The sequence below is a fragment of the Rana temporaria genome, chromosome 10, assembly GCF_905171775.1.
Source record: "Rana temporaria chromosome 10, aRanTem1.1, whole genome shotgun sequence".
Lineage (NCBI taxonomy): Eukaryota > Metazoa > Chordata > Amphibia > Anura > Ranidae > Rana > Rana temporaria.
This window is the reverse complement of record NC_053498.1, coordinates 59,533,125-59,556,428: the sequence shown is the minus strand read 5'-3', so window position 1 is coordinate 59,556,428 and position 23,304 is coordinate 59,533,125. Positions and strand designations below refer to the sequence as shown.

The following is a 23,304-nucleotide window of genomic DNA, read 5'->3' as shown; positions in this document are numbered from 1 at the left end:
TCTGGGGAGAGAAGGGTGTCCTCGTCCTCCGGGGAGAGAATGGTGTCCTCGGGGGAGAGAATGGTGTCCCAGTCCTCTGGGGGAGAGAATGGTGTCCCCGTCCTCTGGGGGAGAGAATGGTGTCCCCGTCCTCCGAGGGAGAGAATGGTGTCCTCGTCCTCCGGGGGAGAGAATGGTGTCCTCGTGGGAGAGAATGGTGTCTCCATCATCCGGGGGAGAGAATGGTGTCCCTGTCCTCCAGGGGAGAGAATGGTGTCCCCTACCTCTCGGGAGAGAAGGGTGTCTGTCCCCGTCCTAAGGGGAGAAGGGTGGCACCCTCTCCTCCTCCAACCACCCAAGGATCAGCTCTTCCAATTTGGCCCACACTGTGGCCCATCTCCTTCTCCTTCAAACAGCCAGGGGCCCACTCCTTCTCTGCCAACCACCCAGGTTCTCTCTCCTTCTCCCCCGGCCACCCAGGGGCCCTCTTCTTCACTAAATGGCCACCAAGGGGCCCTCTCCTCCTCCAAACACCCAGGTGCCCTCTCCTTATCCCACGGATACCCAGGGGCCCTCTCCTCCTCCAAACACCCAGGTGCCATCTCCTTCTCCCTAAGCCACCAGTGACCCCAAAGCGGGACACACATGCGCTCTGCGCTCCCGTGACCTGATACCCACCGTCCTGGGATGCCATGATGATGGTGTGCAAGTCTCCAGTGTGAGGGCTATAGGTAAACTCGCACTCAGCTTCTTTGGCCCGATTGGAGGAAAAGCAGCGGAGGCGATCCAGACCCCAGCACTTGACAGAGATCAAAGACCAGTGGTGGCCCCTGCATGGTGGGCCCACAATGCATGGGCACCGCCCCCGTCACCTCTGCCGCCCTCCCTATTCATGTGCCTGGCCCCTTTCAGGATGCCGGACACATGAAATACTATGGCGGGAATAGGCGGGGTGTGTATCATTAAGCACGTGATAAGAGCCAGAAGCTATTTTCACACCAAAGTTCCTCCTTGCCAATCAGCAGGCAGGTCAGTACAACCTGTCTCCCGATTGGCCAAAGCTTTAGGCGATCCTATTGGATGCCTAACGCTTTGGCGGAAAAGGAGACATGACAGAGGAAGCCTGAGGAGCCAAGCGGACACAGGAGCCACAGCTGCCGCTACAGAAGAAGAAGAAGGAAGTGCCGCGTATGACGGGTACAAGTGACTGCATATGGAGGGCACAACTGCTGCGCATGACGGGCACAAGTGGCTGCAAATAGTGGGCACACTGGCTGCGTATGACGGGCACAAGTGACCTACCCCAGTCTAGGATATTCACGGACCAAAAAAAAAGCATCTGCGCATGCGCCTTGGACCAGCGATCAGCTGTGCTCCTGACGTACGAGCACCGGAAGTGACGCGGTCAGATTTTTTCACAGGTCCGAGGATGGTGGTGGGGGGGGAGGGATGTGATTCGTACATCTGGGAGGATGGGGGTGGGGGGGGGGTGATTCGTACAGCTGGGAGGATGGCGGTGGGGTGGGGGGGTTAGTACAGCTGGGAGGATGGGGGGGGGTGATCCCTACAGCTTGGAGGATGGCGGTGGGGGGGGGGGGGGTGATCCCTACAGCTTGGAGGATGGTGGTGGGGGGGGGGGGGGTGATTCGTACAGCTGGGAGGATGGTGGTGGGGGGGGGGTGATTCGTACAGCTGGGAGGATTTGGGTGGGGGGGGTTGATCCCTACAGCTGGGAGGATGGCGGTGGGGGGTGATCCCTACAGCTGGGAGGATGGCGGTGGGGGGGTGATCCCTACAGCTGGGAGGATGGCGGTGGGGGGGTGATTCGTACAGCTGGAAGGATGGCGGTGGGGGGGGGTTGATCCCTGCAGCTGGTAGGATGGTGGTGGGGGGGGGGTTGATCCCTGCAGCTGGGAGGATGGCGGTGGGGGGGGGTGATTCGTACAGCTGGGAGGATGGCGGTGGGGGGGGGGGTGATTCGTACAGCCGGGAGGATGGCGGTGGGGGGGGGGGGTTTGATCCCTGCAGCCGGTAGGATGGTGGTGGGGGGGGGGGGTTGATTCCTGCAGCTGGGAGGATGGCGGTGGGGGGGGTGATTCATACAGCTGGGAGGATGGCGGTGGGGGGGGGGGTGATTCGTACAGCCGGGAGGATGTTGGGGGGGGGGTTGATCCCTGCAGCTGGGAGGATGGTGGTGGGGGGGGTGATTCGTACAGCTGGGAGGATGGCGGTGGGGGGGGGGTGATTCGTACAGCTGGGAGGATGGCGGTGGGGGGGGGGTGATTCGTACAGCTGGGAGGATGGCGGTGGGGGGGGTGATCCCTACAGCTGGGAGGATGGCGGTGGGGGGGGGTGATCCCTACAGCTGGGAGGATGGGGGTGGGGGGGTGATTCGTACAGCTGGGAGGATGGCGGTGGGGGGGGGGTTGATCCCTGCAGCTGGTAGGATGGTGGTGGGGGGGGGGGGTTGATCCCTGCAGCTGGGAGGATGGCGGTGGGGGGGGGTGTGATTCGTACAGCTGGGAGGATGGCGGTGGGGGGGGGGGTGATTCTTACAGCCGAGAGGATGGCGGTGGGGGGGGGGGTTGATCCCTGCAGCTGGTAGGATGGTGGTGGGGGGGGGGGGTTGATTCCTGCAGCTGGGAGGATGGCGGTGGGGGGGGGGGTGATTCATACAGCTGGGAGGATGGCGGTGGGGGGGGGGGTGATTCGTACAGCCGGGAGGATGTTGGGGGGGGGGTTGATCCCTGCAGCTGGGAGGATGGTGGTGGGGGGGGGGGTGATTCGTACAGCTGGGAGGATGGCGGTGGGGGGGGGGGGTGATTCGTACAGCTGGGAGGATGGCGGTGGGGGGGGGGGTGATTCGTACAGCTGGGAGGATGGCGGTGGGGGGGGTTGATCCCTGCGGCTGGGAGGATGTTGGGGGGGGGGGGTTGATCCCTGCGGCTGGGAGGATGGTCCCGTGTACATGGAGCCTAAAAAAATACAGAAGAGCGGAACTTTACTTTTTGGCACTTTAAACTGTCCCATTGAAATGAGGAATAAAATGGAAATGTGTTTGTTGGTCAGGTATTCAGAAGCTCTCCACCTAAATAGACATTTTCTTGACAGACTTTAATATTGCGCATTAAAACTGTTGCTCCGCCTCCGTCCCGCCTACCCGAGTCTGTGAAATTCACGGACCAAAATAGTATGGGAAGAAGCAGGCTACTGTGTGTAAAGGGACGGGGCTGGAGGCGGTGCTGCCGATAATGTCATTAAAACTCTTGCACCGCCTCCGCCCCGCCCACCCGAGTCTCTGAATTGAGCTTGAATCCGCCTCTGCCCGCCTACCCCAGTCAAGGATATTTTCAGACTCAAAAAAACCATCTGCGCATGCGCTGCGCATGCGTCGTGGACGTACGAGCACCGGAAGTGACGCGGGTCCGATTTTTTCACAGGTCCGAGGAAATTTCACATCACCGGCCTAACTCTTTGTAAATCTACCTATCTGTGTCCAGGACAGTGATGATGTCATATCTACCTTTAAAATGTAATAACTGAATTTGCATCGGCATTTGGTGCTCACACAGTGGATTTATATCCTTTGTGGCTATTGGGAATAAATGTAAATGAATGTGTTTAAGAAACTGAGGATGCCCACCTACCTGTAAGTGATGAGATTAGCAGCAGGCATACGAGACCTTTGTTTGCCATTTTTAATAAATAATTTATGTTTTTTTGTGAACCTGAAATGTAAAACACAAAATACAGAAATATTACCTGGGAGAAAAATGCATCAAAACCGTAACTAAAGTAAAACTCATCACCCACTAATGTACAATTGTACTGACATTATAGTAGCCAATGACTGCCTTGCTATCCTGGAGCAACATTGTCATTGCATACAATGTAGCTCTGCCTCAGAATTGGTCCACATCTCTGTCCACTTTCAGGCTGGATTCACACTTGTGCGGTGCGAATTTCAGCTCTCTTATCTCTGCAGAATATAAGGCTTCCTCTGACTGGCTGAGGTGGAGAGGCAGGTGAAATTATAAAAATATAAGGCTACCTGTGAATGACTGATCAAACCGGCTGAATCCCATATGGCTGCTGAAACACAGTGCAGTATACTGTGAAGCTGATACTACATGCATTTTATATACTGTAGCACAGGGGTGTCCAAACTTTTTTCCAAGAGGGCCAGATTTGATGAAGTGAACATGCGTGAGGGCCGACCATTTTGCCCGACAATCTTTGAACCATTAAAATTCGGTCTTAGTGTGTTCCTCCGAGCAACTAATACACTGCCCAACAAGAATTCTCTTGCCTTTGTGGCTGTGTGTAGGGTGACCATGTGTCCCGGATTGCCTGGGACAGTCCCGCATTTTGCAGGTCTGTCCCAGGGACATTAATTCCAGGACAATACAGTGTCCTGGAATGAAACGGACACAGCCACCCCCAGGGCCAATCTGATGCCCCCAAAAAAGGCCGCCACATCACCGCTTTACTCACTGACAGTACTTGTCCTGGCCGGGAATGCCTGGAGGAGCACAATCCCACCCCCTGCTTGTGATTGGAGAAATCATAAATCCCACCTCTTGCGTTCAATCACTGTGCTGTAAATTGGTTACAGCACAAGCTGATTTTTGGGAAGGGAGGGTGTCCCTGAATGGTAGTTTGGAAATGTGGTCACCCTAGCTGTGTGTGGTGAAGAGATGAGCTTGGGCGTGTTTTTTGGATACACTGTATATATCTCTTTTGTGGCTCCAATGAATCCCAGAGCGCTGCTTAGGACTAAGGATGAGCTTGGGTGTGTTATTTGGATATACCGTATTTATTGGCGTATAACACGCACAGGCTTAACATTGCCATGAATGCAGCCTCACCATTGCCATGAATGCAGCCTTACCATTGCCATGAAAGCAGCCTCACCATTGCCATGAAATCAGCCTTACATGTGCCATGAAGGCAGCCCTTTACATGTGTAATGAATGCAACCTTACATGTGCCATGTAAGCAGCCTTACATGTGCCATGAATGCAGTCTTACCATTGCAACCAATTCAGCCTTACCATTGCAACCAATGCAGCCTTACCATTGCAACCAATGCAGCCTCACATGTGCCATGAATGCAGCCTTACATATGCCATAAATGCAGTCTTATGCCGCGTACACATGGTCGTTTTTTGTCTTGGAAAAAAACGTTGTTTTTTATCATGAAAAAAACGAAGTTTTTCAAACTTCATTTTTAAAAACGACGTTGCCCACACACCATCGTTTTCTGAAAATGCTCTTGCAAAGCGCGGTTACGTACAACACGAATGACGGCACTCTGTTCCATTCAAGCTCGCATCATAACTTGCTTCTGAGCATGCGCGGGTTTAAAAACGTTGTTTTAAACGTTGTTTTAGCCCACACACGATCATTTTTTATGACACAAAAAACGACATTTTGAAAAATGACATAAAAAATTGAAGCATGTTCGAATTTTTTTTTGGTCGTTATTTAAAAGGCAAAAAACTATGTGAAGCCCACACACGATCATTTTAAATGACGTTTTTAAAAACTTTGTTTTATTTCATCACAAATTGGCCCGCGAGCCGGACTTTGGACATGCCTTCTGTAGCAGTAACATCAATTGATTGTTTGTTTGGGCCAGTTTGGCTCTAATGAACTATTTAAAGAAAACGTAAACCTGGGGTTCAGTTTTAAGTTCAGATATGGATGTTGGAAATGCTACTTGTATAATATATTTTAATTATGTACACTCCTACTCACACATACACACAGCTGTGTAAAAATTGTTCTAAATTTCCAAATGCATCTTTGAAAAAATTTTTTACATGGTGTATCACATGTTTTCACCTCCCTTTCTATACACCCCAAATTGTATTTGCTTTTGCAAATGTTGACTGGCATAAAGTGCTAATGATTATTTTGCTTACAAACCCCTTCAGTTCTTCTTTCTTTAGTTGTACACCATTTAATGCACAGGGACAATAAGCACGTTCTAAGTGCGCGACCTCACATTAAGGAACGTTACATTTCATCTGATATTTAATCACCCATGTGGCCATTTTGTCCGGATTCTTCTGTAATATATCTCTAACCCATTGAGTTAATGATTCTACATTAGTAGAAACAGCAAAAATGGGCACATTACAATGTATTTTATTCACTGGGCCATTAACCACTTGACCACTAGGCACGTAAACCCACTTAAAGCGGTGGTTCACCCTTAGAGGGCATTTTTTAGCCTTAGATTCCTGCTCGTTTTTACTAGGGGAATCGGCTATTTGTTTTAAAATATGAGCATTACTTACCTGTTTACGAGATGCATCCTCTCCGTCGCTTCCGGGTATGGGCTGCGGGAATGGGCGTTCCTTCTTGATTGACAGTCTTCCGAGAGGCTTCTGACGGTCGCATCCATCGCGTCACGATTTTCCGAAAGAAGCCGAACGTCGGTGCGCAGGCGCAGTATAGAGCCGCACCGACGTTCGGCTTCTTTCGGCTACGAGTGACGCGATGGATGCGACCGTCGGAAGCCTTTCGGAAGACTGTCAATCAAGAAGGAACGCCCGCTCCCGAAGACCCATACCCGGAAGCGACGGAAGAAGATGCATCTCGAAAACGGGTAAGTACGGATCATATTTTAATACAAATAGCCGATTCCCCTAGACCGAACGAGCAGGAAGCTAAGGGGGAAAAAAAAAATAAAAAAAAATGGTTGAACTCCCGCTTTAATAACCAGACCAATTTTCAGCTTTCGGTGCTCTTACAATTTGAATGACAATTACTTAATCATACAACATTGTACCCAAATGAAATTTACGTCCTTTTTTTCCACACAAATAGAGCTTTCTTATAGTGGTATTTAATCACTGTTGGGTTTTTTATTTTTTGCGCTATAAGAGAAAAAAGACTGAAAATTCTGTAAAAAAAATGAATTTTTCTTTGTTTCTGTTATAAAATTTAGCAATTTTTTTCTTTTGCAAATTGTGAAAGATGAAGTTACGCCGAGTAAATAGATACCCAACATGTCACCCTTCAAAATTGCACACGCTCGTGGAATGGCGCCAAACTTTGCTACTTAAAAATCCCCATAGGCGACGTTGCAGGGTATTGTGGGGTATTGCAGAGTATTGTGGGGTATTGCAGAGTATTGTGGGGTATTGCAGAGTATTGCACAGGGTATTGTGTATTGCACAGTATGGGCAGGGATATCTGAGCATGTAGGGATGGATGGATGGCTGGATCTATGACTGCATTTGTCACAGATACAGCCCACAGCACTCGTGCTGCATCCGCTCTCTCCCCTCTCCTCTCACACTGTACCGTTCGGTACAGAGAGGGGAGGGAGGAACCGGCGTCATCACATGACGCCGGTTTGTTTACAAGTGATCGCTCCATCATTGGATGGAGCGATCACGTGGTAAACCGCCGGCATCAGTGGCGATTTACCGTGATCTGGCGGTCACGGACATTCCCGTGTGCACGCCCCATGGGAGCGTGATTCTGGGAGGACGTCCATGGATATTTTATTGAGTTTTATAATTATCAAAAAAAATCCATTAAAAGAGCATATACATACAATAATATAATAGAAATAGATGGGGTTGTCCCTGTACCAATACTGAACATTTGCCCGAGTGCTAGTACTCGGGCAAATGCTCCGATGCTTCACCCGATACCTGTAACGTCAGGGTGATCAGTGTGGTGGGGGAGCTGCATGCACTGATCACCACTGTATAGATTGCAAAGTCTGACAATCCTTTCTCTGCTTCTCTCCTCCCGCGGCTTTCAGCTACTTTAGTGAAATCAGTGATGATCGGTGCTTGTAACTCTCCCACACAAGATCACCGCTGACTGTCCCCGTATCCTCCTCCAGCCCCCCTCCGTGCTGCCATGTCTCCATTCGTGCTGCCGTATCTCCCTCCGTGCTGCCGTGTCTCCATCCGTGCTGCCGTGTCTCCCTCCATGCTTCTGTATCCCCCTCTGTGCTACCATCCCCCTCTGTGCTGCCGTCCCCCTCCGTTCTCCTCCACCCCCTCGATCTGTCAGGATGGAAAGCATAGGTAGGAGCCGGTAAATCCGGCTCCTACCTTTTTCGAATGTACAGAGTCAGTGATCACCGACTCTGTCCATTCATATAACTGAAACATTGTAAACTGTGTTTACGATGTTTCAGTTTATGAATGGAGAGGAGCCGCTGTCCACTCTCCATTCATTTTCAGAGCAGCTGAGGCTGCTGAGAAAGGGACTGGGGAATCTTTGTCCCTAGTCCCTTTCTCTGTCTCAAAGGGGAGATGTCAGGGGTCTGTTAACCAGGCTAATAAAAAAAAGAATTGCAATAAATAATAAAAACAATTATTGTAAAAAAATAAAAAACACATTGACACTGTCCGTCCCCCCCCATTGTTAAAAAAAATAAATAAAAAAAAAATGTAATTCTAAAAAAGAAAAACAATTGTAAAAAAAAAAAAAATATTGTAAAAAAAAATAAATACTGACACATGTGCCACTTTCACATCAGTGAGTACTTGAAAAAAGTATCAGTACTTGTACTCGGTCTTAAAAAAGTGGTATCGGGACAACCCTAGAAATAGATATTCCATTAACAAAACATGTACAATAGTATAGTAGAAAAAGGTGTAATCATTCAGGAAAGTAACTCTTATAAATTTAAAATGAAAATACATAACCTAGCGAATTGTAGGATAAGAATATGTAACGTGAAGTGTCATAATCATAGCTTCATGGCAGCTATTTGACGACAAGTAATTGAGAACTTAAGTTGATTGAAATAATATAATATAATCATGTCATCTATGAAGAGAATATAATTGAATTATAAAGTTATAAAGTTAATGTGTTGTAGAATAGCTGGGGGAATAAACTAGGCTAAACCAGGGCCAAGTTCCTTGTCTTGGCTTGGCTTTATCTGGTGCGAAAGTCAAAAATCCCAACCATTTTAAAGCATCTTCTATTACAGTTGGTATATCAGATAATTAACAAGAATAAATCTAGTAGAGGGGAAAGGGCACAGAGGGGAGAGAGAAAGAAATGTCCAGGGGGACCAATGGTTAGAGAATCAGGTGAAGGTAATCCTAGTAGCGGGTGAATATTATAATCTCTCAGGGAGAAATTAGTGAACATTTCAAACCAGGGAGTAAATAATTTTCGATCCAAGGTCGTCATAAGGATTCAAAATTAGAAACCTTATCTAGCAGTATAAATTCAGTTTTAGCATGTATCATAGATTGTGTGACTCTTTGTTTGACTGACTCTATGCAGAGAGAGTTTGATTTCCACACTTTTGTTACAGTTTGTTTAGCTGCCATGGTTATAAAAATAAGTAATTTGAATTAGCGGTGTGTTATGATTTGTGGTTTTCTGTTCAGAAGTGCTACCGAGGGATCGGGTTTAAGGGTTATATTGAACATAGTAAGAATTTTGATGATTTCTGACCAAAAGGAGCTTACTATGGGACATTTCCACCATATATGTCCATGGGAACCCAGAGTAGTACAGCCTCAAACAGTGAGAGGGATATTGGTGGGAAAATTTGGATATTCTGGATGGGACCAGATACCATCTAGTTAGCATCTTATAATTTGTTTTGAGAGCCACTATATTTGGTGTGGCTGATTTAGTTGTTTGCGAAATTTGAGACCAGTCTAGTTCATTTGGTTGAAGATGAAGATCAGTTTCCCACTTGGTTGTGTATGTTGGAGGAGAAGCGGTTACATGAGAGAGTAATTGTTCATATATGGCAGAAATAAGTCCACGTCTATGGGGGTCCGATTTGAAAGCATTTTCAAAGCATTTGAACATTCTATCCCAGAAACTTATCTGGGCCTTGTGTTGTCATTGTCAGGAAGAGTTTTTCCCTGACAGTTACAATTGCAACTAATTGTCTTGGGGGTTTTAGCTCTGCTCTGCCTCTTCTAGGGTCCCTCCGCGGTGCTCCTGGCTCCTCCTCTTCTTGAGTGTCCTGTCAGGGAAGCGCTCTCTTTCGTGAACACCCATGCAGGTGCGCTACCGTGTCCTGCTGCTGCATCCGTAGACATAGAAAGCAGGACTCGGCTCCACCCCCGGCGACTGCGTCATTGTATTTGATTGACAGCAGCGGGAGCAAATGGCTGCACAGCTATCAATCTATCTGATCAGGACTGAAGACACTGGCTGGTGTGCTTGTTCCAGTCGTGGGAATTACAGGGCTCAGGTAAGTATAAGGGGGTCTTCAAGCACTGCTGCAGCACAGGAGGTTTTTCACCTTAATGCATAGAATGCATTACGGTGAAAAACGACAAGGGTTTACAACCCCTTTAAACTAACAGGTCTATAGTTACTTGGTGAAGACTTTGATCCTTTTTTTAAATAAAGGCACCACATTGGCCTTACGCCAATCCAGTGGTACTATCCCAGTCAATAAAAAGTCCTTAAAAGCTAGTAACAATGGCTTTGAAATAACAGAGCTCAATTCTTTTAGGATCTGTGGGTGGATGCCATCTGGTCCAGATGCTTTATCCACCTTTATTCTGTCTAAATATTTCTGGACCATATCACTTTTGAGCAGTGGCGGCCCGTCCATAGGGGCGCCCGGGCGCCGCCCCCCATCCCACAGTCAGTAAAAAAAAAAAAAAAAAAAAAATTTTTTTTTTAAATCTGTCCCTTTAAGATTTTTTTTTTCCCAAAAAAGGGCCTTATTGGCTCTATGTCCGCGCGCCGGACGCCGGGAACAGTCCTGTAGGAGTAGCGCCACGTCTGTGCAATCACGGGATTGCAGACGCGGCGCTACATTGGCACAAAAAATATGCCTTTGTGGCGCTCTCCATCGCGCCATTTGCTTCCGGCGCGATGGAGTGTATAGTTATGGCCGGGCGGGTGCATACACTGTCTGTGTGCACCCGCCCGTCTCTGTGCTGAGTGTGCTCGTTCCGACGTCACTTGAGAAACAGGAAGTGACGTCGGGTCAGCTAGAGCTCAGTGCGCCCGACCGTGGACGAGGTAAGCTTGCCTGTCTCTACTTCGGCGGCCGCTTCACAGCTGCATCCAACCCCTCCCGCGATTTCGTATTCGGCGGCCGGCTTCCCCCCCCCGCTTATTCAAAGTTTTTTTTTCAATTGATTATTCGGCGGCACCCCCCCCCCCCCCAGCTTATTCAAAGGCTTTTTTTTTGCATTTAATATTCGTCGGCCCCCCCCCCCCCCCCCGCTTATTCAAACTCTTTTTTTAATGCAATATTCGGCGGGCCCCCCCACCCCACGCTTATTCAAAGTCTTTTTTTATCTAATATTCGGCGGCTGGCATCCACCCTCCACCCCCCCTGCTTAATCCAATTTCTTTTTTAGATATTTTTTAATATTTTTTAAAAATATTTTTTAATATTCAGCGAAAATAATGCCAGGCAACAACCCCCCCCCCCCCCCCAAACAATGTTTTTTTTTATTTAATATTAGTTAAATATATTAAGCTTATTAACAGTTTATTTTTTATATTTGATTCAATTTAGCATTAAGTATAAAAAAAGTTGTTTTTTTAATAACTGGGGGGGGGGGGGGGTGGTCTGGTGGGGTAGTGTTACCGCCCGCTGTAGTGTTACTTGTGCTGTAATGAATTTTTACATAGAAAATAAATGTTGTTAATAAGTGGGTAAATGAATTATAAAAAAAAGATTTTTCCAATAACGGTTATTAAAAAAATCTTTTTTTTATAATTCATTTACCCACTTATTAACAACATTTCTTTTCTATGTAAAAATTCATTACAGCACAAATAGCGGGCGGTAACACTACCCCACCAGACCACCCCACCCCCCTCCCCCCCCGTTATTAAAAACAAAAACTTTTTTTATACTTAATGTGCAGGGAAAATATCGGCCGTCAACACCACCGCACCCCCCGCTTGCAAATTGTCCTGCAACTTGGGACTAGAAAGTTGCAGGATAAGTTGGACCCGATGATTTCCAATGAGAACTGTTCATATCTGTGCAACTTTGAAGTAGTCCCTGCATTACTTTTGTCCCACCTTGATGTGACTTGAGGTCCATAGACCTCCAGAATACATAGGCATTGCTTCAAGTCGCTGCAAAATCGCACCAAAAAATTGTGGCAGAATCTTGCGACTTTCAGGCTAATGCAGTCTGAAAGTTGCACAATTCTACTGCAATTCTGATGTGACTTAAAGCAATGCCTGTGTATTCTGGAGGTCTATGGACCTCAAGTTGCATCAAAGTGGGACCAAAGTAATGCAGGGACTACTTTGAAGTCGCACAGATATGAACGGTTCTCATTGGAAATCATGGGGTACGACTTGTCATGCAACATTTAAGTCCCAAGTCGCAGGACAAGTAATTCCTGCAGTCTCTGGTAATCTTGTGCAGTATGTCCGCAGTCTCTGGTAATCTTGTGTAGTATGTCCGCAGTCTCTGGTAATCTCCTGCAGTATGTCCGCAGTCTCTGGTAATCTTGTGCAGTATGTCCGCAGTCTCTGGTAATCTTGTGTAGTATGTCCGCAGTCTCTGGTAATCTTGTGCAGTATGTCTGCAGTCTCTGGTAATCTTTTGCAGTATGTCCGCAGTCTCTGGTAATCTCCTGCAGTATGTCCGCAGTCTCTGGTAATTTCCTGCAGTATGTCTGCAGTCTCTGGTAATCTTGTGCAGTATGTCCGCAATCTCTGGTAATCTTGTGCAGTATGTCCGCAGTCTCTGGTAATCTCCTGCAGTATGTCCGCAGTCTCTGGTAATCTCCTGCTGTATGTCCGCAGTCTCTGGTAATCTTTTGCAGTATGTCCGCAGTCTCTGGTAATCTTTTGCAGTATGTCCGCAGTCTCTGGTAATCTCCTGCAGTATGTCCGCAGTCTCTGGTAATCTTGTGCAGTATGTCCGCAGTCTCTGGTAATCTCCTGCAGTATGTCCGCAGTCTCTGGTAATCTCCTGCTGTATGTCCGCAGTCTCTGGTAATCTTTTGCAGTATGTCCGCAGTCTCTGGTAATCTTTTGCAGTATGTCCGCAGTCTCTGGTAATCTCCTGCAGTATGTCCGCAGTCTCTGGTAATCTCCTGCAGTATGTCTGCAGTCTCTGGTACTCTTGTGCAGTATGTCCGCAGTCTCTGGTAATCTTGTGCAGTATGTCCGCAGTCTCTGGTAATCATGTGCAGTATGTCCGCAGTCTCTGGTAATCCTGCGCCGAATAATCAATTGAAAAAAAAACTTTGAATAAGCGGGGGGGTGGGGGGGGGAAGCCGGCCGCCGAATACGAAATCGCGGGAGGGGTTGGATGCAGCTGTGAAGCGGCCGCCGAAGTAGAGACAGGCAAGCTTACCTCGTCCACGGTCGGGCGCACTGAGCTCTAGCTGACCCGACGTCACTTCCTGTTTTTCAAGTGACGTCGGAACGAGCACACTCAGCACAGAGACGGGCGGGTGCACACAGACAGTGTATGCACCCGCCCGGCCATAACTATACACTCCATCGCGCCGGAAGCAAATGGCGCGATGGAGAGCGCCACAAAGGCATATTTTTTGTGCCAATGTAGCGCCGCGTCTGCAATCCCGTGATTGCACAGACGTGGCGCTACTCCTACAGGACTGTTCCCGGCGTCCGGCGCGCGGACATAGAGCCAATAAGGCCCTTTTTTGGGAAAAAAAAAATTCTTCAAGGGACAGATTTAAAAAAAAAATATATATATATTTTTTTTTTTTACTGACTGTGGGATGGGGGGCGGCGCCCGGGCGCCCCTATGGACGGGCCGCCACTGCTCCTGACATTGAGTGGAATACAGGGGACGGAGTGGTGGATTCTATAAGGGGTGTGGCTTATGAGAAGTGGGAGGGACCAAATGTGGAAGGGCGGGGTATTGCGCCCCCCCATCATAAAACTTCACCAGCCGCCACTGCTTTTGAGCCATTGTGGATCATACCGGAGGGATGTTTGGCAGCATAGAAAAGGATCCCAAAATGTCACCCACAGTGTCAAAATAAGGCAATGCTTTTGACATTAAAGTATATCTAAATCAAAGAACACAAGTTATCAGTATTGCAGCTAACTGGCTCTTAGATGGGATAGCTGCATTAGCTTTCTTTTGTCACACTTTTTACTCTTTTTCTTAATCTGGTAATCCTGTCAATAACACATTCTATCCTAGAGTGACAACCAGGGCTGATCCTAGGCAGGGTGCGTAGTAAACTAGTTTATCACATGCAATACCAAATATGAAGTATATTTACTACAGTGTCCCTGCAATACGCAATACATAGACAGAGGCCCATATTCTCTGTAAATGTCCGTGGGCGGCGCGTAAGGCATTTACACTCCGCCGCCCCAAACTACAGGAGCAAGTGCTGTATTCCCCAAACACTTGCTCCGTAGTTTGGGGCGGCGGAGTGTAAATGGCCCGGCGTAGCCACGCGTATCTTCAAGGGGGCGGCTTCTATTCAAATTAAGCGCGCCCCCGATTCTAAGTAACTGCGCATGCGCCGGGCTTAAAAAAGCCCAGTGCGCATTCTCCAGTTCTCGGCGGAAAACGTCAATGACGCCGACGTGTGCGTCATTGACGTAAAGTCGTATTCAAGAACGACTTAGGGAAACGACGTAGCCGACGGAAAAACACGACGCGGACCTGACGCTATCCGTAACATGGCCTACGTGGGACATGCGGAAACTTACTCCTCATATAGCAGGAGTAAGTTTCCGCTTACGCAAACGACGTTAGCGACGGGTATGCGACGCAAAATCGTTCGGGAATCGTCGTAGCAGGCTCATTTGCATAAACATTTGAGACCTTCACGTAAATGCCATCTAGCGGCGGGCGGCGTAATTACATTTAAGATCCGACAGTGTAAGTGACTTACACATGGCGGATCTTAAGTGTATCTATGCAAAAATGATTCTAAGAATCAGTCGCATAGATACACGGGCCAAAAAAGAGAGATACGATGGAGTATCCTGAGATACTCCATCGTAACTTCTCTCAGAATATGGCCCAGAACCACTAGGGCAGGGATGGACTGGCCATTGGGACTACCGGTAGTTTCCCAGTGGGCCGATGGCTCAGTGGGCCGGCTTCAGTGACAACGGACTGCCCCCCTCCGCTCCTCTGTCTCTTCCTCCCCGCAGCACTCACCTCCTCTCCCTCCCCGCAGCGCTCACCTGGGGGGGAACAGAGAAGCAGGGGGAGGACCAGAGGAGCAGGGACAACAACAGAGGAGCATGGGGGGGGACCAGAAGGAGCAAGGGGGAGGGGACAGACAGCTGACTCAACAGCTATGGCCTGGGAGTTTCTCACTTCTGTCTAATCTTGTCCCATGGGGGGGGGCCACCGAACTGATTCTTTGCCCCGGGTGAAATAATGTCTAGCTTCCCCACTGGTACTGCCTATAAGAGTACCAGTACCAGCCGTCCTGAGTGAGTGAGTGAGTGAAAAACTTATATAACGCAACACATGCAAACTGAATTGCCTCAGGGCACTTGGTATCTATTCCCTACTGTATTTAGCCTTCAGAATAGATGGGTTTTGAGTTTTCTCCTGAAGGCCTGGTGATTTACTTCCGTTCGGATGCTGGTTGGTAGAGCGTTCCACAGTCTAGGTCCTTGGACTGCAAATCTTCGTTCTCCTTTGCACTTGTATCTGTTCTTGGGTATCAGGCAGGGGCGTAACTAGAAATCACAGGGCCCCATAGCAAAATGTTGTATGGGGCCCCCCCTCCAAAAAAAATGAACTAATGCCATTGAACAACAGCTCAGGTCAGGTAATCAACACTCACCCCAGTGCAGCGGGCTCCTCCGGTCATCCCCATCCCCCTCCTCTTCATTGGTGCAGTCAGTGGCAGATTTCAGACTTGCCTGATCGCTCCTCCGCTGCCCTGATCTGAACTCTCCTGAGTCCCGCTTCAGCGCCGAGCGGGGATCTCAGTGTTGTGATGTGGCGGCGGCTGCGGGATTGGAAACTCCCGCCTTCTGGAGCCGGCGACGCGTATGATGGACATCATATGTTCTGCAGGCTCCAGAAGGCGGGACCTGTGACTCGGCAGATCAGATCGCTTCCTGGTCGCCGGCGTTCGGGGCTAAATAGTGTATGGTGCCCTTTTTGAGACTCGGGGCTTTTCGGGGGCACATTCGGGGCTCCAGCCCCCCAGGCCTAACGACGCCTCTGCTCGGGGAACACGGCCGGGTTCGCGGGGCTGATAGCCGGCTTACATTCTTCATCCTCACCAGTGTTGCCAACCCCCTGAAGTGAAATTTACTGGCAAGGATGCCAAAATTTACGAACGACACCAATTTTTTACTGGCACTGCAAAAAACTACCTAAAATTACTGTTTTCAGTGCTAAACAGTGCAAGTAAAATTGTTGAACTATAAACATGTAGCTAGTACTATTAGCAATGTGTTTAACTTAAACAAAAGTCAAAAAACATATTTCTCCATTTACATGAAGGTCAGGTCACTATAACTCTACCAGCACTGGGTTCCCCCCTTACATCAGAGTCTGCAGGATTCCCCCTTACAGTAAAAGGGAACTCTTATGTAAAGGGGAACGCTGCAGATCATGATCTAAGGGGGAACTCTGATGTGGGGGGAGGGGCGCTGGTGACCAGAATCCACCTTATATCAGAGTCCACTGCATTCCCTTTACATCAAAGTTCCCACTTACATCAGGGTCTGCAGGAACATTCTTCTGGTGACCACCAATGCAAGGAACATTATTCGCACAGACCACCAATGCAAGGAATATTCTTTCTGGTGACCACCAATGCAAGGAACATTCTTTCTGGTGACCACCAACGTAAGGAACATTATTCGCACAGACCACCAATGTAAGGAGCATTCTTTCTGCTGACCACCAATGTAAGGAACATTATTCGCACAGACCACCAATGCAAGGGACAAATTTTTCTGGTGACCACCAATGCAAGGAACATTATTTCTGGGGACCACCAACGTAAGGAACATTATTCGCACAGACCACCAATGTAAGGAGCATTCTTTCTGCTGACCACCAATGTAAGGAACATTATTCGCATAGACCACCAATGCAAGGGACAATTTTTTCTGGTGACCACCAATGCAAGGAACATTCTTTCTGGGGACCACCAATGTAGGGAACATTATTCGCACAGACCACCAATGCAAGGGACAATTTTTTCTGGGGACCACCAATGTAGGGAACATTCTTTCTGGGGACCACCAATGTAGGGAACATTATTCGCACAGACCACCAATGTAAGAAACATTCTTTCTGGGGACCGCCAATGTAGGGAACATTCTTTCTGCTGACCACTAATGTAAGGGACATTCTTCCCACTGATGGTTCTTTTTGTCGAAGTGTACAGATATATCAGTGTTGTATACAAGGAATAGCTCTCAATATACAGATATCAGTGTCAGGGAAAACACTCAGTGTATAGATGTCAGTTATACATAGGGAATAGCACTTGGTGCTATTCCTTATGTGTTACACTGACATCTATACACTGAGTGTTTTCCCTGACACTGATATCTGTATATTGAGAGCTATTCCTTGTATACAACACTGATATATCTGTACACTTCGACACTCAGTGTACAGATATCCGTGTGTCAGGGAATAGCTCCTGGTAGATGGGCACTGGGGAAGAAGGAACACTTAGCCTGGCTGATGATCACAGACACTGACCTGCTGCCACACACAACAAGACTCCACTGTGTCTTCCCTCTCCAGCCTCCAGCTCTCTCACTGGCTTTCCCCCGCGGCATGGATGTATACTGTGGCCCCGCCCCTCTGCTGAATTCCCTAGGAGGATAGGTGGCCAGAGCGCCTGTCATTGCAATAATCCTCATGGCTCCATGATCGCTCTGTAATCCTGGCCAGCACCTAGTCCTCTCATACAGCCTCATCATCTGCAGGCAGGGATGACATCACTCACTACCTCTGCGGTGCACAAACGTTCATAATTTTGCATGATAAACTGTGGGCACATCCAGGGGCAGACTGAGCAGCTCATCGGTTTATGCCTGACTGATCAGTCCGCCCCTGTACCGGACTGTTCGTAGAAAAAAAAAAAAAAAAATTAACAAAAAAAAAAAAACGGACGGTTAGCAACACAGATCCTCACCGGGCCCCTCTCGGCTGCGGGCCCCATAGCGCCCGCGTGGGTCGCTATGGCGGTAGTTCCGCCACTGGTATCAGGAGTAGTTTTTGGTTTGTGGAGCGGAGAATGTGATTGGGGTTGTAGCATTTTAATTTTTCACATAGATATTGGGGGGCACTTCCTTGAACACATTTATGTGTCAGACAAAGTGTCTTAAACGTAATTCTGTCTTTTACTGGTAACCAGTGAAGGGATCTCAGGGAGGGCGAGATTGATTCCCGGGTTTTTTTTCCAGTCACAAGTCATGCCGCCGTATTTTGAACGACTTGTAGACAAGCGATTTGGTACTTGGGGAGTACGATGTAAAGGGTGTTTGCATAGTCGAGTCTGGAGTTGATTATTGTTCCCACCACGACTGCAGTGTCTGCTTTCGGGATAAAGGGAATGAGTCTACGTAGCAGATGGTGGGATCCGCTGACTACTGAACTTATTTGTGCATCCATTTTCATGTTGGAGTCAAAAGTGACTCCAAGACTTTTGACTTTGGTGCTTGGGACAATGGTTTGTTCCAGAATGGACGGGGGTGCCCATGTTGTAGTGGGAAGTCTCTTTCGGTTGGCGTGCAACAGAAGAAGTTCTGTTTTTGAGCCATTGAGTTTAAGGTAACTCTCCGTCATCCAATTTTCTATCAAAGAAAGGCATTTCTCTAGTCCGAGATAATGATCCTTTTTGTTGCTGATGCGAAAGTAGAGCTGGGTGTCATCCGCGTAGGAGTGGTATAGTAACTTCTGGTTACTGATGATTTCGAGGAGAGGGCGGAGATAGATATTGAATAGCCGGTGCCACAATATCGTCACATTCTTTCAACAGTTTAGTGGGGATGATATCATTAGGCGCTGCGCTGTCTCGCAGAGTACCGATGATATTTTTGGTGGTGTCGATGAAGATAGGGTCTAATAAAGTAGTGGCTAGTGAAGGGGGAGAGGGGGCTTGGGGGGGCCGGAGTTGTCTGTCTGCCATGGGAGAGACCTGTCTAAGTGGGCCAGTCTGGATGAAGTCCAGGGCCAAATTTTTGTCCCAGTCCAGCCCTGCACTAGGGTGCTTAGGGACGGGCTGGGGGAACATGTGTATGATATATGAAAAAGCCTGCATAGCCATAATCTGTCTGCACATTTCAGAAAGTATCATAATAGGGATCCAACGGAAACAAAGTTCATGGCCATTGACAAGCTAAAGCCACATTGGAGGGGGTGTAATTGGACTAGGAAGATCTAAAAATGGAGACTCGCTGAGTCTACAGCATGAAAACATCCCCACTCCTAGGTCTCAATGTAGACATTGATATTAATTGTTTTATTGATAACAGGTGTATGAAGTATGAAAATTAGATAATATATTTTTAAAATGTTATTAATATGTAAGTTTTTAATTTTTAATTGCATTGTTCTGAATAGCCTGTTGAATGCATTTTTATAATTGATAATGGAATTTTTCATGTATACATATGTATTTTTTTTCAATATATTTATTTCAGTCGGCAAAGACCCACTCTACCTCTCTCCACGGAGTCCCAATTGGATAGATTGATAGCAGCTCAGTCATTGGCTCCCGCTGCTGTCAAACAAATTCAATGATGCGGGCGCCAGGGGGGGGTGGGGCCAAGTCCGGCATTCGTGTCTATGAATGCACATGCTGGACTCGGGAGCGCGCACGCAAAGTCACCCCCTCGGGAGAGCGTTTCTACCAGGGCGTTTACTGATACGAGGAGGAGCCACGAGCGCCGCTGAGGGACCCCAGAAGACAGTGATCGGGGCCGCTCTGGGCAAAACGAGCTGTACAGTGGTGGTAAGTATGATATGTTTGTTATTTAAAAAATAAATAAAAAATTAGGGTTTACAATCACTTTAAGAATTCAGGTTACAGCAGTCAACCCATTGAAAGATTAGCCCCGATTGGTTGCTATAGGTTACAGCTATTTTATATAGTAGCTTTATACTACTTGTATAAATATGCCCCATTTCCTTTTTTCATATTGGTATCTATCAAACTAAACATGAAACGAATATTGAAATGTGTTTGATCACTAGTAAAAACATTTTATTTTCCTTTTGTAGTACAGTCCAGAAGCCCTTTGGGGTGGAGTGACCTCTCATTTTTGGTAAATCTGGTTAATTAATTATAATTATAATTTTTAATTAACTGTTTGATTTACTAATATAAAGTAAATATGTGCCTATCTATGAATATGCTGTTATGCTTTTTTGATATACACTATAAAAAAAAACAAAAAAAAACAGAGATGCATCAATCGGAACATTACTCAAATTCTTACCTAGATCAAGTAAACTTTCCAGTCCACGTGTTAAAAATGTCCTCTGCAATCACCTTTGTGATAGATCCATAAAGACTGTTGCTTATACTGGCCAGCTCACTTTTATAGAACTTGAGAAAAACAGTTCACCTGGTGACGCCTCTTCATGTGTAGCGTGAACAAATTGACCCCGGGTAACGCATTGTCAGCACACCAGATCTTGAAGGAAATTTTCAAATGGCATTTCAGTTGCAATGCATGTTGCCAATTTACCACAAGGGGGCCACAGCTGTGCTGTACACCGGTGCTCTTACATCATCACTATTTACGCATTGTCTGAGCATACGTGTTCTGGGGAGAAAGGGCATAGAGCAAGTTGTCCTAAGATTATGTTGTGGTTTGTGACATTTATGAAAGTATGAACTACTTTTATCGATTTTATTTTCACTTTAATGTTTGACCAGAATATCACATATGAAAAAATTGAACATTTACCAATAACATGTTCTGGTAATACAGAAACACTGAAAGTAATAGTGCACTGCAGAGTTTTTTTTTTTTTTTAATGGTAACACAACCATCTAGGAAAAAAGATACTGATTCATTGCATACTACATTGGAATCTGTGTCATCCTCATACATTTGCTAAATAAATAAGTTGTCACTGAACGAAACAAAAGTGTGATTGGTGTTGTGACAGTAGTTGACAATAGTCTAAATCAGCCCTCAAAATTTACACTCGCCTGCTCGCATTTTGCGAGTAAATTTTGAGGGCTGGCGAGTGTGGGCTGCCTGGGAGCAGGGGGGGCGAGCAAGGAGAGGAGAGTCGCGTCGCCGCTGATTTCGTTGCCGCCTGGTTGTTCAAAGCGTGGGGAACATTACAGCTTTCAGTTCAATAGCTGTGTTCCCCGCCGCGAGCATCATATACAGCCCCTCCCCCTTGTCCGGGCACTTTGATAGACAGATCACCCATCCCAGGATTGGACGGGTGATCTGTCTATCAAAGTTTCCCTGGACAAGGGGGAGGGGCTGTATATGACGGTCGCGGTGGGGAACACAGCTATTGATTTGGAAGCTGCTTCCCACTTTAAACAACCAGGCGGCGGCTCTGGCTCCTCTCTCTTGCCCAGCACAGGTAGGCTGCGATATGGGGACATTTGGCTGCAATGTGGGGACATCTGGCTGCAATTTGGGGACATCTGGCTGCAATATGGGGCCATTTTGCTGCAATATGGGGCCATTTTGCTGCATTGGGGACACGTGGCTGCACTGGGGACACATGCTGCATTGGTAGACATGGGCAGGCTGCATTTTTGGGCACGGATAAAGTTGTTGTTAATATTTATTTTTATAACTTAATTCTGCATAAAACATTTAAGTGTCATTTCATGAGATAATTTATGAGGGCGTGTCTAGGGGCGGGATTAGGGGGCCGGACATGGTAGGGGTTGGGCGGGACAACTGGTGGCGAGTACGCCTTGAGGCCTGGCTAGTAGCTCAGGACTTGAAATTTTGAGCCCTGGTCTAAATATTTGACAATAGTCTAAATTAATCTCATCCTTTCTACAGATTCTTCAATCTGAAAATAACGTTTTTTTTTTCTAGAATAAAAATCATACATCATACAGTATGTGGTATGTATATAGACCTCTTATACAAATCTGGAATTTAACTTTAATGGCATTTAACCATATAACCTCTTAGTGCCAACAATATGCAAATATGCAGCCTTTTGGTGGGTGGGCCTTGATGCTGAGAGGCCGCATATTTGCGTACCAAAGTGTAAACAAACCTGTACAGAGAGTGTACAGTTAACAACGCCTAGCGGAAAGCTCCCGATCGCTACTTGTGATCATGTGACCTCCTGGAATCGGAAACCACTTAAAGGACTGGGGGAGCTGGCGTTAAGGGGTTAAACCCTCCTACTTGCACCTTGTGTTTTTCACCTGCATAGGATTGTGAATTGATCCAGGGGCGTAGATAAGGAGGGGGTCAGGGGTGTTCAAACCCCCCCAGGGCCAAAATGAAATGCATGGTGTCCCTGCTCTGCAGTCGCACATAGCACCAGCGACAGGCAGCACTGCAGTCAGTGGCACACAGAGTGTAATAATGCTGCTGCAGCAAGTGTAATAGTAGATCATTAGGCATACCCAAACGCATGTTGTGGTACACTGTCAGGCCGGTCTATCGGGCTCAGGCTGAAGGCTGACAGATCTATCACCAGGCAGCACACTGAGCACAGTGGGCCCACTGCTCTCTACACCCTGTATTCCGTTGGCTTGCAGTGCCGCTCCCACTTTGGGCTTGGGAGAGGAGCTTTGCATGGGCCCTGGAGCACAGAGTGCTTGTACAATGCTGTGTAGCTGCCAGCCCCCCACATTGATGCTGCTGTCCTGTCCAGGTATTTTCCTCTTTCTCTTCTGGCCTAATATCAGAGAGTCTCAGATAGTGTCCTCAGACTTACCCCTGCTCAGACTGCTGTGCTGCTGCTGGCATTCTTCTGTTCATACTAGGTAATCGGGAGTCAGTGAGAGACTGTCTGTGATTCTGTGTGGCAACTGGCAAAGTATGTGATTGAGGCTGGCTGGGTTCAATTTTGCATTGCTTGTGTTACTGACAGTTGACTGAGGCTAACCAGGGAGGCCCGGAGCAATAAGACAGAGATAATAGAGGAGGGCCGGCATGACAGTGTGTCTAGGGACACCAAAGAGTTAAGAAGAAGGGGTGGGGGTTTAGGAGGAGCAGGATGAGCGGTGAGGGGTAGGGGAGTGGCCATTTAAAAGGGTTGGGCGGGGCCTAAGGGGCACAGTTGCAGCTAGGTGAGCACGGAGGAAACAGTTTTTCCTCCTGCTCCTCTCAAACACCATGGCGTCGGTGGACCTCGTGCTGGCCCGTTTGCGGGCGGAGGCGGCGAATCGGGGACCGGACTGGTTGGAGCGGCGCGCGGCCGAATGGATCGCGGAC

The 23,304-nt window shown here is 47.7% G+C and overlaps 1 protein-coding gene across 1 annotated transcript in view; it reads right to left on the bottom strand.

The window, feature by feature from the left end:
* The window catches only part of APOA5 (apolipoprotein A5), a 32,645-nt gene extending 11,968 nt beyond the window's left edge, over positions 1 to 20,677 (bottom strand). The window contains exons 1-2 of the mRNA XM_040325365.1: positions 20,362 to 20,677; positions 3,627 to 3,707 (exon numbers count right to left, since the gene is read on the bottom strand). Coding sequence (XP_040181299.1) covers positions 3,627 to 3,675 — 49 coding nt within the window. The 5' untranslated portion in view covers positions 3,676 to 3,707; positions 20,362 to 20,677. The remainder of the gene's footprint in view (positions 1 to 3,626; positions 3,708 to 20,361) is intronic.
* Between the last annotated feature and the right edge of the window lie 2,627 nt (positions 20,678 to 23,304).